Source organism: Neofelis nebulosa, chromosome 1 (assembly GCF_028018385.1).
Source record: "Neofelis nebulosa isolate mNeoNeb1 chromosome 1, mNeoNeb1.pri, whole genome shotgun sequence".
NCBI classification, from domain to species: Eukaryota; Metazoa; Chordata; class Mammalia; order Carnivora; family Felidae; genus Neofelis; species Neofelis nebulosa.
In genome coordinates this window covers 118,102,838-118,119,737 of record NC_080782.1, presented here as the reverse complement: position 1 = coordinate 118,119,737, position 16,900 = coordinate 118,102,838, and the positions used below count along the sequence as shown (strand labels likewise).

General features: G+C 40.7%; 1 protein-coding gene across 13 annotated transcripts in view; it reads right to left on the bottom strand.

Moving 5' to 3' along the window:
- The window catches only part of PPP2R2B (protein phosphatase 2 regulatory subunit Bbeta), a 509,802-nt gene that overhangs the window by 101,713 nt on the left and 391,189 nt on the right, over window positions 1–16,900 (bottom strand). For 12 of the 13 annotated variants that reach the window (XM_058732601.1, XM_058732604.1, XM_058732596.1 and 9 more), the window contains 2 exons: window positions 4,740–4,837; window positions 1,673–1,838 (listed from right to left, as the gene is read on the bottom strand). The exons of the other annotated variant lie outside the window; for it this stretch is intronic. In XM_058732601.1, coding sequence (XP_058588584.1) covers window positions 1,673–1,838; window positions 4,740–4,837 — 264 coding nt within the window. The remainder of the gene's footprint in view (window positions 1–1,672; window positions 1,839–4,739; window positions 4,838–16,900) is intronic. 13 annotated transcript variants of the gene reach the window in all.

Below are 16,900 nucleotides of genomic sequence, written 5' to 3'. Positions count from 1 at the left end.
TTGAGATGCTGTTGGCATATGAAATAGCATCCCAAATGGGAAGATAATATCCTTGTTAATCAAAAAACTATTTAAAAACTCAATTAACAGAACATTATGCTATATAATTAATCTTCATTGCATATCAACGATTTCCTTCCCATCCCCCCCACAAAGCAGTTAATAAGTCTTTGAATTTTATAGTAATAATCAATAGGGTCAGTTTCATAATATCAAGTAAGCTAGCCATATAAGATAATCAGACACTTTTCCTCTGCCTGAAATAATTAAGTCAAAATCATCAGAAGTCTCTTTTATTCTCAAGTGTTGGGTATGCAGAGCCTTTGAGTAAAATTTCAACAGCAAAACAAAACAAGGAGGAGAAGGAGGAGGAGGAGGAGGAGGAGAAAGAAGAAGAGGAAGAGGAAAAAGTATTCATGTGGTCTGACTTTCAAGAAATCAGGGTTGAAAAAAGTAAACCCAACAATACATACAGTTCTGAGAAAAAATTAAATGACTTAGAATCTGAGATAAGCTATCCTTGAATAAGCCTACACTGGCTGTTTCAGAAGTGCCATGTTTTAAATTTCTACACTGGGTTTATAACCAAAGGATTTTTGGTTCACAGGTGTTAAAAGGATACAAGGAACAAATTTACAAGACACTCAAAATGCACAATCCAAAATTAATCATGATAAAGCTTTCTGTGTGTTTCCTGTCAGCCTTTAAAAATGTTAATATATGTTTGATCATATTACATACCTATGAGCATTACCCTGTAAGTGTTGGGGATAGACAAAAAGCAAACCCCTTGCTTCCTGATTTACATTTACACGTATAGTCCTTGTAGACAGACTCACACATGAGATGAAATGAATCACTTCCCAGCTTATTTGCTTGGTAGGGGGTTTTCAATTTTTATACACTAATCCTCTTAATTTTTATGCTATTCAATTAGTTCCCTTTACCATATGATTTTATTCTGAATTGTTCTGAGCGTGGATGGATTCTTTCAGAAGGGTATTATGAGCCTTTAGGGCAGGTTATTTCACTGTATAAAGGTTTACCAAATTCACATGAAATTTGTCTCTCTATTCAACCCCCATATCCTTTCTCTCTGACCTACTGATATCAACTCCCCCTAAAATAATAAATGATATAAGAAGAGAATGGGGGAAGAAAGAGAAAGAAACCACTTCTTGGTCTATACTTTGGAAGGGTCCACCCCTCTTCTTCTTGACCAAGAATTTGATGGTGTAAGAAGACACAAACATCTCCTTTATAAACCCCACATATATTCAGGGATTAATAATTTCTAATCAGTATGCCAAACGCATAGGGATGGCATGTTGAGTTTTCTGAAATGTGTTCCCAGAAAAACACTTAGTGAATCTTAAGAAAGGAAGTCAGATTCTAAACACACCTAAAAGTAATCTGTACTAACCAAAAACTGGAGATCATGGGTCTCACCTAATTCGGTTATAAATTTGTTATTTTTAAAAAGAATACCTGCTATGTACTGAGGGTTTACTCTATGCCAGGCACTCTGGTAGGCACCTTGCAAATATTGTTTCTAAGTTGTTCAAATAGCTTACAAGGTAAAAAGAAAAACTGAGCCCAGGAAAGATTGAAATATGTGGTTTGCTGACAGCATCTCTCCAAATACCAAACAAGCAAAGTCACCTCCACGTACCATTAGTAGACAGAAGGAAGTAGGCTGCGTTCTGCTGAGGGAGCCATCTTATTTTATTGATTTTTTCTTCTATTTCTAAACTCTTCAGGTAATCGAACTCGGGTTCATGGCTCTGGAATGTGCTGTAAACATTGTATTCACCCCTACGATGAACCTGATTTTTACTCTGTAGGAAGGGAAAAAGAACAGACACACACACACAACACACACAAAAGATGAAATCACATAAGCCAACTGCAAATTTGCCAATTGCTTCTTTTTCTGGGCAGAGACATGGGGAGGGATGGGCCAGTCACGTCACTGTAGAATGAGGGCAGACCCACGGCAACAAGTTTACCTTAGCTGAGTGACCTCCACAGCATTTGATCATGTACCCCTATTGGTGAATATTGGCACCTCCTATATACATACATTTATAAATTATATACATGAACTTCAGTACTAATATATGGTATACATAACATATACATAAAAATTGATGTTACAATAGGACACAATTCAAAAATACATATAAATAGATATTCTAATATTTTCTTTCTACATCTCAATGGATGTCTTGGACACGCTCAGGACTGATCTATCCCACACTGATGTCCACAGTGACATACATCAGTCCCTCACAAAGACTATAAAACCATGGCATCTGCACGTGTTGCTGGCCATTTAAAATCTCACCAGAACCTCAAAGAGTCTCTGAGAAGTAGGGAGGGTGGGGAAATTGACAGGAGAAGTTCAGAGGTAGTAAAATGACCTCTCCGGGTCACACAGCTTATACACAGCAGATCTGGGCATCAGATCTCCCCCACCCCTTTTTTCCCCCCTCGTGTAACTGACAAAACAGACTTGAGTGCAGAGATGCCACATGAGCCCCTAGGAAATTTATCAGGCTCTATTTCCAGCTTTCACCCCTCCCGATTATGCACAGTGCAAACAGGAGGAACTAGGTAAAGAATGCGGTAACGAAAATTAGAGAAGAGAATCTGCAGAAGGGGTTGGGGCAGAAGAAGTGTGGAGAGGAGGAAAAAGAGGGTATTAAAGAAAGAGAAGAAGGGGAAAAAGAAAAGACAGGTTTTACTTCAGGGGTTTTAGGACCTTATTACCAGGAGCTTCCAGATTCAGGCTTTGGAAAACCACGCTCGCAAATTCAAATTCAGGCCTTATTGAACATGTGTTGTAAGAGTCTGACTCTGAGGATTAAGACTCCATTAAAAAAATTATATTTCTGGATGGATATTGACCATTCAAACCAAAATCTCCACTTACTCCATCTGATGGGTGATGGTGCTAAAGCCGTGTTCGATGTATTTGCGGGGCACTGAGGTTCTTACGAGCAAATTTGCCAGGAGCGTGACTTGTGAGAAGTCATGCACAGAGGTCGGGGCCGGGGTGGGGGGGGTGCAGTGGGCCTGTTGTCACCTGGCTTTGTTTCTCAGGCTTAGCGTTCATCCCAACCCAAAGCCTCGCCACAAAGCCACTGAACGGTATGTTTCTCTCCTCGACATTTATTTTTTTATTGAACAAAACCACTCTCCTTTGGAAAATGTGTCCCCCTTCATTCTACCAATGAATCATGCTTCCTAAATGTTTCAGTCCATTAAAATAGGTGAAACCTATAAATAGCTAACGGAAATCGTGGTGCGGAATATTCTTGGCAACACTCTGCCTTGGGTAATTTATGCTAAATGGCTGCTCCGATTCTTCTTTATCATCACTATGAACCTAATTGGATTTTTTTTTTTTAAACTGAAGGTCTTAAAAATCAGTTTTAAAAGGACTTTAAATGCTGATATCCTGCTTACTACAGAGACAGCCAGTCCACCTTAACAGTAAATTTATAAGAGTGTTGATTTGCTACCATCCAAATCAGACTGTCAAGTGTGTGTATCATGTGCCAGACCAATTAGCACTAGGCAGTTCTGGAAAAGCAGGAAAAATTCCAGGTCACGAAGAGCTATTAGTTTCCACTTGCCAACCACATTTTCGTTGTTTCCAGGGCCAATGGAATAGGCTGGGTGCCTGATTTAATGCTGAACACTTGAATTTATACAGAACCCCGAGGGATTATGATGCCCTTATAGAAATTAATTGCAAATAATGTGCAATTACCAAATATATCACCTCTAAATGAGGCTTTCCTTTTTTTTGGGGGGGGGGAGGTGTAACATAAATGGCTTTGAGGCACAGAGCAGGCTTTAAATTGCTAGGGAAGTCTCTTGTGGAACCTTCCTCCCGCACTGGGCCTCCCCCCTACTCTGTGCTGGTGATTCTCTGAGGCGGGAACAGATGGGAGAGGTCCTAGAACAGGCACCGGCCTGCTGGAAGCTCCAGGACCATGCCAGGGAGACCCAGGAAATCAGATTGGGACATAATTTCATTCTGGCAAAACAGAAGCGGACACCAAAAAACTCAATTATATGAAAAAGAGAAACAATTCCTACTGGAGTTCAAGTCTCAGGAGGAAATGGGATTTTTGAGATTCAATGCACTCTAAGTTCGAGCTCCTGCTCAGAATGCATGCAACACTGAGCTCCAGGGACCTCTGCATCACCTATAGAAAAACATATGCCACGTGCATTGCTCAGATGTCATTTTGTGGGATTTCACTCCCTTTGGTAGGGTAAGCTATCACTGTCTTCTCTACTGACCCATGGTGTCCTTTTTACATCTACTGGCAAAGAGCTGGATTTTTTTTCCCCTCCTACATATTGGGCAGGAGCACCTGAAATTAGGAGAATTAATTTCAATGGCTGGGGGATAAATTCCACTCAAAAAGGAGTTCTCTGTTCAACAAGCACCCATGGAATTTTGCAGGTCAGATGGGAAGTGAGGTCGTTTTGAATGTGCAACACCCAGGTTTGGAAACATTAGGCCATGCCCAGGAAAGGCTCTATTATCAGGTGCTTTTATGAGCCTGAATGTGGAACTGTTGATGTTAATGACTTTTTGGCAGTTTTTAGTTTGCTAGCAAAGCACCAAGGTTAAGGGCGACACATGAGGATTAAGGAACAGTAGGAGGCCTCCTTTAAAAAGAGAAGAAAATGGGCATTTTGCATTCACTGCCACTTACCTCCTGCTCTCGTTGAAATATTACAACCCGACCCCCCTTGTCCCCTGTCGCTAGTAATTCTCCCGTGTGGTTGAATTCTACCGTAGAGATAATGTCAGCTGAAAAGGAGAAGACAAAGGCAATTAAAGTAACTGCACACTTACTTTGAAACGATAGATAATAGATACACTTTTCTGTGCATTTAAGGGCTCAGGGCTTTGTCTCTGCAGTGGAATTTACAAGGATTTTACGTTCTGTATTTTAAGTGCCACTAGAAGTGGCATTTGAGAAAGTAAATTTTCTAGGAGACCACTGCAGTGTGGTCTCTTGGAACGTCTGGAGAGAACAAAAGGGAAAAGCACAAACAGACCTTTTTGTTTGGGGCAAGAGAAAATGCATTTCCTTAATAATGGCTCCTGGAAATGACATTTTTTTTTTTGGACAATTTCTACCAACCATAGACTGTTAACCCACCCAGGGCCCTTTTGCATTCCCCTCTCTTCTACAAGGAAGAACCTCCCCAAACAGGTTTCAGTTGTGGCTGAAGACTGTGATGAAGCCGGCCTTGGGGCACTTCACTGAAGCTCAGACATGGAAAATGAAGGGAGGGAGCCTGAAGACATCACTGGGCCACCAGCAGTCAGGAATTCAGAAAGGACCCCACGTATTCTCCCTTGACCCATGCTCCCTCCTTCCTGGTGAACCCAACACACTCTTCTGGAAGAGCACAGCCTTATTCAACCCCAACAGCAAGGTGCTGAGAAAGAGGGTCAGGAGGTCAGAGGACAGAGGGCAATTTGTACTCTGTATTTCAAAACGAAGAAAACACACAAACGCCGAGAACTCAGATCACAGATAATTGCTGAAGGAATGCCAGCCTGCCGGGTCTTTCTTCAATCCTGGTTACCCCCGAGAAACGTGGACAGGTAAATTACCTATGATTGGATTTATTAGGGCTATTTTTAGAAAAATGTCAGAGGTTAATTCCTCTGCAATTATTCCCCTGCAGGGCTCCAACAATTGCTACCGAGAGTGCAAATGAGTTAAAAAAAAAAAAAAAGAGGCAGGGGAATTATGACGATGGCCTTTGACAGAGGAACATTCTGAAGATTATGTCCATGTGAGGAAAGCAAAGGAGAAACAGTGAGGTGGAAAACTAAGGCAATTACCCCTGAATAATTCAAGTCTCAAATCTCAATTTAATATCATCATTTCAGGATTTTCTTTGTATGCCTGATTTATTCAGGTAAGTAGTGTAAAATTCTCCACTTTGCATGTAACTGTCCCTTTCCATATATGAACATGCATCTAATGGCCATTCTTGGTGCGGAAGTAAAAAGGATAAGCCCAAGTCACCGTCACTTTAAAGCAGGGGACCTTTAAAAGAACAAATCATGACTTCCTGTTTTGGGCTCATAGATGACTAACTCCAGGGTAGCAAATTCAAAGCCCTACAGAGCCAAGAGGTATCATGAAGTGAACTACAGTAGGTGAAGTAGAAAGCTTGGGTTCCCTCTTAAGGGTAAGTGGCTATGCAGCTTAAGCCAATAGTAGACATGAACAGCAACATGTGTTGCTAGATATTTTGATGTTTTTATAAGAAGCTATAAATCCAGATTTTATGCACAAATCTCTTAAATTACATATATTGTCAGCTATTTTTTTCAAAGCCATGACATTAAAAAAATCATCTTGTCTGTGGGCTATGTTTTTTGAGTCACCAGTTTATGACCTTTGATCTAGACAGTCTTCAGAAAAGGCCACCCCACTCCTTATTGATGATGTCAACTAGAAATCTGGTCCATTCACTCAGGAAGACTCCTCCAAGTGAATACTACCCTTAAGGAAACACAAAATAATCTGTGTGGTTACTCAGATCCTGATGTAACTTTAGCAGTCCAGGTCTGTAGCCAGTGCCCATTGAGAAGAAAGCCCAGTGAGGCTGGGAAGCCAGCACCTTAAGTGAATTATTGGACCACTTTCCTTTGTCAGAGTTTATGAATCTTAGCAAAGCACTATCACATAAAGAGGAGACAAGAAGGCTGCTTGGTGTTGGCAGTTGGCACAGAATGCCTGGGGAGAATCAATCGAGCACTAGGATGCACTTCTAACACTAGTTACTGCTTCTGGCTTTTCAGTGAGTGGTCAGCAACGTGGTCATTCACGAAGTTTCCTGACTTGGGCAGAATCTAAAGTAGACGTGGCTGTTTCTTCTCACTTGAGACTTACATCAAGTACCTTAGTATGAGGCAAAGCTCTTAAAGTGTTTTAGACGTAAACACCTCTCAGAAGGAAAGAGTGGTGGGGAGGCCAAGCCTATAGGTTACCAGAGTCACACTTGTGCCTTTTGGGGCCAAAAAGTGGCTTAACTGCAGTCTACACTCTTCCTCTCAGCACCAATGTTGACAGAGACTCCAGAGTTCTAGATGGTACCCTGAGAACTTGTAAGTTCTCATCTTGTAAGTTGGCCCTTCCCTTTTAGTGAAGTTGGGTATCAGAAGGAAGAGTTAAGTGCCTTTTCTAACGTCAGCCTCTGGCTCACATTCCAAGAAAACGTTACTCCACAGGAAACAAAATTCACCCTCCCAGGGATGACGTACACATTTATCTTCTTACCCAGACTCCCTGAGAAAAAGGGAGTGAAAAATTCATTCTCCCTTTAGGAGGTACACAGGTCAAAACAAGGTAGACTCAAGCTCACATCTGAGCCACATGATCCAAGCCAGTGTTACTAGAACTCTGTATTATGTGGGATCCAGGCACAGCCCCAACTAATAAACATGTCCCATTTGTTTTCCAAATGTTATAATTATTTGTGCTGTGCCTCCCTTGAGAACCTCACAAGACAAAGGGTGATTGACATGGCAGGATTCTGAAATTCTTCAATCCTCTTGCCAAATCCTTAGCTTTATATTTTAATCCTGCCAGGTAGTTGGTCTGTATATTAGATTGTTTATATCTAGCTATTGTCTACCTCCCTTCAGAGCATAGGCTACTGCAGCTCAGGTTAATACCTGTTTTGAACTTTCATGTTTCCTGGCTCATTCTTATCGCTAAGCCAGTAGGTGTAACCAGAATACTTTACCGCCCCATCCATCTTTGCATATCTTCATCTATGACTGTTTAATATTTGATGCAAACCTCATGAATCACCCCACATTCCAATTTCAAGATACTGAAACTTCTGATACAAATACTCTTGTTTGCAACAGGCTTGTGGTAGAGGAGAAATTTCTTGATAAATTAGAAAACCCACGCTGCTGAAGACAAAATAACTCTTCCTGAGCATGACAATAAACTAGCAAACTTGGGACAAAAACTTCATCTGAATTCATGGTCAAAAGAAATCAATTCATCAATTCAACATGGCTTTCATCTTTTAAACAGTATGTGTATACAACAACTCATTTTATCAAATGCCGAGCTGAATCACACCATTCTAATAAAGCTATAAACTTGACCATTTCCCCTCTATCCTATAGAGATGTGGATAAAGTGCATGTTTTTTGACTAAAAACAAAAAAAACAGAGGCCAAAAACAGTTATGGAGGTCAAATGTAGTTAACATGATTTTTTTAAAGGAAACCCTGGGAGGTATGACGTTTGCCCTGTTCCACATTTATTTGTGCTGATTTAATTTCCACAAGATGGTGGCCTCGTAACCCCATTTCTAGTGCAAGAGGCACTGCTAAGACGGAGTTTTTCTTTTTTAAAATCAATCTCTGCTTCTTACAAAGGTTCCAGACAAGTAAATTCATACATACAGTCTCCATTTACCTGAATAATAGAAATTGACTTGGCCATTTTATGCCTGTGATTAGGCTGAAGAAATAGAGGGAACCCCTAGTGCCTACCCTAGTCTCTCACAGTACCATGCTGGGCTGGCGTCTACACAATGCCTGGGCTGGGCACAGTGATTAGGCGATGCCCAATTCACAGAGCAGGGTGACTGTAGATAAAATGATGGCTCAGTTTAGACCTGGAGAGGACCTAAACCCAAATCCTCTAGTGGGACAAGGTCTACCGACCAGGTCACTAGCACTGGCCTCTCTGCATCAATCATAGGGATTCAAATGAGAGAGTAATTTAATTTAGCCTTCAGAGCCCATTAAATGTTTTATCTTTCATCTAAGCAACATTTGGGAGATAATACTATAAAGTCATTTACTCTACTTATATCAGCTGGCTAGTTCTGCCCACTCAAGAGTTGGCTATCTTCCTGATGATAAGCTCGGCTCTAGGCAGAGTTGTCTGCTTCTTCAGTGAGGATGAGGACACCTTCAGCTAGGTGGAAAACAGATGTTGCAGTGGAGGACAGCGGTGAAATATAGTTGGTTGTGGGAAAGTTTGTGCTGAGAGGATCTGGGAGGTCACTTCCAGGCTGAAGTGCTGTGATTAATTGCCAATGGGTCCTGCATTGCATGGTGGGGGACCAGGGGACAGCACACGTACCCTTTGTCATCACTACATAGGGGCTTGTAGCTAGATTGGCAGTGACTGTGTGGCTCATTAAATAAATAGGGGAGTCTCAGGCTCCCAGTGGGAATTAAAATTACTCCTTCTGTCTATGTAAAACTGTGGCCTCCTTCGTGAGTTTTGGTTCATAGCCCAAAGTCAGCCTCCATTATCTCAGATAAGGTTTTCTCTAGTAAAATTTGATAAATGAAATAGTGTGTTGGAGTATACTTTCTATCAAAATGGGGGGATAAAATGAAGTCTGGTTATGGCCAAACAAAATATGCTCAAATACTGCTACTGGGATTGTGTCAAAATGGCCTGCTTCTTGAAAAAGTTTAGTATATTGTAAAATTAAAAAAAAAAAACAAAACCCAACCAGGCAATAACACAGTACATGTACGATGACTGTAATCTTTAAAAAGTATTTTCATTTTAAAATATATCTTTTTTAACTGGTAAAGCAATATACACTTGTTAAAACTTCCATTAATACCAAGATGATACTTAAAATATAAAATGAAATTTCCCTTACAATCTGACTCCCTGGAAAACAATTGTTAACTCTTATAAATACACACACACTAACAGTCACAGGCCAAAGTCTGTCAGGGAGAGTCCAAAATGATGTTTTAGTGTAGGATATGAGTGATTTAATTTATTTTCTTATAGTTTTTTTTTAATTTTTCAGGATCCTTTTTTTTCATGACCATAAATACTCGAACAATTTTTGACAGGTACACAATTTTAAATGGCTTTCAAACTAAATACAAGATTTTAGCGTTTATCTCAGAGATTCTGTAGACTTTTAAAAATATTTCTTTTTAAATTCACATATATTAAAATTCACTTTTTGTGCCTTACAGTTTTATGGGTTTGGATCAAGGCATATAGATGTGTATCCACTACCAACAGCATGATATAGAATAGTGTCAGCCCGCCCCACAAGTTCCTTCATACTGCCCCTGTGAACAATTTTTGTAAAAAAGAATAAAATTATGGGAATAAAGTAAGCTGACAGGTATTTAAGACCTTCCAAATGTTAAAAATGCTATGCAAATATAGAGGCTTAATAACTACTGGTCTCAATAGGTATGGCTCAATTGGGAGGCAACGATCAGTTCTCACTAGTGAGAGTCAAAGATTTTATTTTTTTAATCTTACAGTTTAGATAACATCACTATTTACTGTTTTTGGAGTGGAGGGAAACTAAATTCATCAATATGCCTTTGTTAGCCTGTATCACAAACTAGCTTTAGGCATGAGGTTTTCTGCCCTTGGACTCAAAGTTTCCTTTGCAATGAAGTAGGACTATGTTTGGGTTTTTAGTTTGGTAGTAGCCTTCGCTTCTTAACTTGGTACTACTTATATTCTTGTAGCTCAGTTCTAGAGACAGAAGTAGTAAATATAAAGTTCTGAGTAGTGATAACAAGTGACTCTAATTTTGCTCACCAGTTTTGTTTATTGGCAAGAGCTGCCTAATGAGAAGGATTCTAAGGTCATAGCTGGGCTTGGTGGGAGAGTGTTGAGATTAACTGGCTATGTCTGGCATGGGTATGGGAAGAGCCATTACACATGCCACAAGCTTGCTATCCTGATCTTCTGTGCATGATAGACAGTTCCTGACTGACCCCGAATTGATTCCTTTGTCGCCGACCAGTGTCTGGTATATAGATACTGAATCCTTCTCCTTTCATTTGGATATAATTAGTTCTGTGCACATTGGTTTTTTTTTTTTTTTTTTTTTTTTTTCAACGTTTATTCATTTTTGGGACAGAGAGAGACAGAGCATGAACGGGGGAGGGACAGAGAGAGAGGGAGACACAGAATCGGAAACAGGCTCCAGGCTCTGAGCCATCAGCCCAGAGCCTGACGCGGGGCTCGAACTCACGGACCATGAGATCGTGACCTGGCTGAAGTCGGATGCTTAACCGACTGCGCCACCCAGGCGCCCCTGTGCACATTGGTTTTAACTTCGATCTAGTGCTGGTATTTCTCCTATATGAAAGAAAGCAGGTAGAAGGGTCCAAGAGTCCCAATTCCCAAGATCTTATCACGACTGCTGCTTCCCATGTAAATAGAGACAGAGTGCTGGAAAGTGGGCGTTGTTTAGATGTCAGCCTGCCCATGAAGACCAAGCTCATTAAAGGCAGGTAATACGTTGTGGTTAATACTCTTAGTTACTCTTGGTTAGCTACTCCTACCCAGTGCCTTTCTTCCTTGCCTGCCTCCCGGTGTAGAGGATGTAAAATCCAGAATCTTCCTTCCCAGCCCCCTGGGTTTAGGGGTGGCCATGTGACCGAATATGGCCTGTGAGGCAAGCAGGAAAGTCTGTTGGGGGACAAGGAGGCAGAGATTCTGGGGAAAAGTTTTCCTCCCTGAATCAAAGAAGGGAAACAAGTGAGGAGTAGCCTTCTGGCTATGCTGACATACTCCTTGTATACTACTTCCTTTGTATATGATTTTATGTGGTTATGATATGTGAAGGTGTGGCTGCCATCATGTGACCATGAGGTGACAAGCCAAGAGGCTGAATATGAGACATGGAAGAAAGGGACAATGTCTTTGGTGACATCACTTAACTACAAAAACCTGCCTCAGGAAGAGCCTGTGTCTGAACTTGTTAAACAATAGATACCCAAGTGGTTTAAGCCACTGTTAGAAAGATTTTCTATTATTTATAACTCAACACTTACTAATAGATATGTCTTCCATCTTTGTTTTCCTCACAGCACTATGCACAGGGCCAGATTATTAACACAAATTGAATTGGAAATAAGTGAAAGTGGTTCTTTGTCTTGCAACCTCTATGCACAAACTCTCACATACACATTTTTATTTCACTTTATCACATGACCAATTTTCCTTCATAATTGCTTAGTTCTCAGTAGTGAGGTGGTTTGCTTTTCCCCCCTTCCCCTGTGTGGAAATGGAACATTACTCTTTAACCATTCAAAAGTGAAAGCAGGTTATTGGGATAGAAGCATCCTCCCACCCTCAAATTATCATGGTATCCATCATAAAATTATGACTTCAGAGGGACCGAGCCATGCTCTCCTTAGAAGTCAAGTTCTCCTCTGAAGTCTAGGGAGCCCACCATGCTTACTGAGCTGTGAAAATCCAGATGGTGGGAAGCAGGTGAATAATGAATGCCACGCTGTTTCCATTAAAATGCACACAGCTTCCCCACACTGACCAAATCCCCAGCACTACCCAGGTCTGAGATAACCCAGGACAGGTGGGTTGATGGAGACTTCCTTTCACTCAAAACAAGTTTCTACTACACAGAAGGGGAGAAGAAAGAATGTTCCTATAGTTGGGACAAAACTCGCCCAAAGGACAAAGTGGTTTTAAAAATTCTAAGTCCTCCAAATATAGAAACATCCAGTGGGAAATTGGTAGCAGTCCAGACTTGCCTACAAGCCTGCATGGTTTATAGTGGGATCTGCTGTCAAGGTATCTACCATCTGTCACCCACTCTTGCAGAAAGCAGAGGAGTAATTAGCTGCTCAGGCAATGCAAACTCTGTCAATCATTCAGGGCTATTATCTACACAACATAGGTCATCTAGCATGGACCCGAGAGTCAGAGGGACTCTGGGTCCAAAATGGGAAAGTTCATCCTATCTGGGGGTCTATATAGGAGCTTTTGGGCAGGAATTGTGTTACCCAAACACACATAATGTGGAGTTTGTCTGGCATGTCTTCGGTCAAAAATTTTTCTGTGCCAGAGGCTCTGATGTCAGAAAGATAGGGCACCTGCCTTGTGGGAGCTGAACTTGCCAGGTTTGTGTGTTGGTTTTAATATCATTTATTTAGGGGAGCCTGGTATGACTTCTCCCCAAACCCAAGCAGCCTCCATTTACTATGCAGCTTCACTGCCCCCCATTCTTCCCCTTCCTAACAGTCCTCACCACCTACCATTAGCAATTACAATGGTAATGGAAACATTTTAAATGCCTTTCTTAGTCTCTGAATTGAAAACCCAATAAGGAACTTCTTCATCACTGAACTTTCAGTGCCAAGCTTAGTGTCTTAATATGCAATAGATGCATCTTAATTATTTTCTTGAATCGATCACCAAAGGAGAGCTCAAGAGAAGCAACACCAAAGTGGACCATCACATAGAGAATAACCCAGAACAAAGTGTAAACAAACAAAACATATATGCTGGATGAATGTTAGAAACATATTTTAAGGGGTGTGAGACAAGTGCATGCTCTTATTTTGGAATGAGTATTTTACGGCTTTAGAACCACATAGATTGATCAGTAAAGTACAGATTTTATCCTAAAAGCCTCTGTCATATTGGCAGGGATTGGAATGTCCTATGAATCACAGGAAGAGAGAAGAGCAAATGGGTTGGTGAAGAGAAGGTACCGGGAGAGGGCATGGAGGTAGCAATCACACAACCCAAAGTGGATTTGGAGCAAATAGATCTGAAATGCCAGGAATCTATTTACTGACCACTTACTAAGTGCACATCACTGGACTGGGTTCCAGGTATATGCTACAAACACAACACACCTATCTTTACCTTCAAGAAGCATTCAATCTAGAGGACTGGGAAGCAGTGGTAAATGGGTGAACATAGTAAAACAAAGTTGGAGAAGAGGGTGTTGAAACACCCTATAGTGGAAATGTTTGGGTCAGAGAGTCAGAACCCTAGTTTTGGCCTAGAAGTCAAAAGGAAGTCACTACAGAAACTTAAGGTAACTCACATGTCATCCCTATGCCTGCATTCAAGAAATCTCCTATCATTTCTCTAAAGGACAAATTGAACAATAAATACAATATATCTGTGTGCTAAATTCTACATGGTCCTAAAGAATGAAAGAAGAATAGAGTAGGACAAGATTTGGATTTTCCCCCCTAAACCATGAAATTTCTATGTCAAACACAATAAAGATACTGCTAACAATTTACAAGGTATTACAAAATGATGGTTTTTCAATGGTTTTAGCAAAGAAAATGGAAAATATTAGAAGCAAATGTGCCATTTACAACTCTATGAATCAGTATTTCTCTTTGTTTTCCTCTCTCTCTCCTCTTCCCCTCCCTCCCTCCATTCCTTCCTTTCTCTCTGGCTAGGAGTTGTGGTGTTTTTAAGATTATAAAAATATATTACTCTTGGGCGCCTGGCTGGCTCAGTCAGTGAACATGTCACTCTTGATCTCAGGGTTGTAAGCTGGAGCCCCACGATGGGTGTAGAGATTACTTAAAAACAAAATCTTTAAAACAATATTACTCTCTTTTGGATAATGTCCCTATTTTATTTTTTTTATTTTATTTTTATTTTATTTATTTATTTATTTATTTATTTATTTATTTTTTAATATATGAAATTTACTGTCAAATTGGTTTCCATACAACACCCAGTGCTCATCCCAATTTTAAAACACTGAATATATCACATACAGTAGGTAAACAGTAAAAGATAGCATAAAGAAGTGAGTGCTGATTTCCCTCACCAGCATGACCCAAATTTTAATAAATATTCATCAGGCAAAGGCACTATGGTACATCCTTACTGCTTTTTTATAACCATTGAAAATTGGATATTTAAAAAAATCCATTATATTTGATTTCATGTTCACTTGGCAGTTAGATATCAACTATAAAATGTAGAAAAAGCAGGAAATACTAAATGTTGATAGACTTATTCATGGTTCATTTATTCACTCAAAAAATATTCAAGGACCACATATATTATGTGTCAAACACTACATTATGTATTAAGTGTACATCAATTAATAAAACAGACTAAATATCTGTCTTTAGGGAACTTCTTTTCTACTTGTGGAGAAAAAATAATAGTCAATGAGCATAATAAATCACATCATATGTAATGTACTCTGGGAAACAAACATAGCTGAGAAAGGGAGATTAAGAGTTCATGGAGCACCTGGGTGGCTTAGTGGTTAAATATCTGATTCTTGATTTTGACTCAGGGCATGATCTCACCACCATGGATCGAGCCCCGCGTTGGGCTCCACACTGAGGTGTGGAGCCTGCTTAAGATTCTTTCTCTCTCACTCTGTTCCTGTGTGCTCTTTGTCTCTTTCTCTCTCTCAAAACAAAACAACCCCCCCCCCAAATAAAAAAAACCCCAAAACAAAAACAAAACAAAACACCAAAAAATGAATTCTGGAGGTAGGTGGGAGGCTTAGATTTTAAATAAGGTGATTGTGATAGGCCTTACTGAGCAGATTTGAAAGCGGTGAGGGAGGTCACTCTATGGGTATCTGAAGGAAGAGTGCTCCAGACAGGGAATAGACAGTGAGAAGACCCTAAGAGAGAAGCAGTCCTGTGTCAGCAGATTGAGGTAGCTGGAGCAGTGCAAACCAGGAAAAAATGAGGTGTTCATTATTTACAGACCATAGCAGGCATTTTGGCTTTTACTAAAAGTGAAATGGGCACAACTACGTAAATATTTAATACCACTAAACTGTATACCTAAAGATGGTTAACTGGTAAATTTTGTGTTAGTTTCATTTTACCACAGTTTTTTAAAAAGTGAGGAGGGGTGTCTGGGTGGCTCAGTTGGTTAAGGGTCCAACTTTGACTCAGGTCATAATCTAAGGTTTGTGAGTTGGAGCCCTGCATTGAGCTCTCTCCTGTCAGCACAGCTTCGGATCCTCTGTCTTCCTCTCTCTCTGCCCCTTCCCCACTTATGCTCTCTCTCTCAAAAATAAATAAATATTTTTTAAAAAGTGAGGAAAAAATGAAACGGAAAGCTGCTGGAGGGTACTAGACAGAGGAATGAGATAGTCTGATGTGTTCCAAGTACCAATCTGGCTGTAGAGCTGAGAACAGACTGTGGAGGGCTAAAGCAGGATCATCAGGAAGACTATCGAGATAATCCAGGTGAGAGAGGAGGGTGGCTCAGACCAGGGCCTTGGCAGTCAAGGTGGAGAGCAGTAGTCAGATTCTAGATACATACGGAGTCAACATGACAGGATTTGCAGATGACAGGTTACGGGGTATCAAACATACCTGTATGTACCATACAGGTGTATGTATGGTACATACATACATACATGTATGTATCAAACATACATGACTGGTTATGGGGTATCAAAGAGAGAATTCGAGGATGATTCCAAGGTTTCTGCCCTCAGCACCCTCTGCACCTGGCAGGATGAAGCTGCCATCACTGAGATGGGAAGTTTGTGGGCGATTCAGGCATTTTTGGGGCAGGCCAGACACTCATTTAGTTTCAGGCATGGGAAGTAGGAGGGATTTACAAGTAAAGGTACTGAGTAGATAATTGGAAAGAAGGGTTTAGAGTTCAGGAGGGAGTGTGAATTGGGGATGTAAACTTGGGAGTTATTATCACTTCAGATGATATTTAAAGCTACAGGATTAGATGAGACCTCAGGGAAAGAGTGTATTAAAGGAGAGGAAGACCATGGGCTGAACTTTGGGACACTCCAACATCTAAAAGGTTGGGAGAAGAAGAGGAATCAGGAAAAGAAGAAGGAGCAGAAGAAGGAGAGGCTGGTAAGATAGCAGGAAAATCAAGAAAGCTGAGGGTCCCGAATGCCAGAGAAGAGCAGAAGAGAGAGCCATCAGTCATGCCAAACACTGCTGATAGGCAAGGTCAAAGCCTTCAGGTGGCCTTTGGATTTGAACAATGGAGGTCACTTTTCACCTTAGCAACTGTGGTTTCTGTGGATCAGTGGGGGTGGGTTTGGTGGAACCATGGATTGGACTTCAGAGCGAATG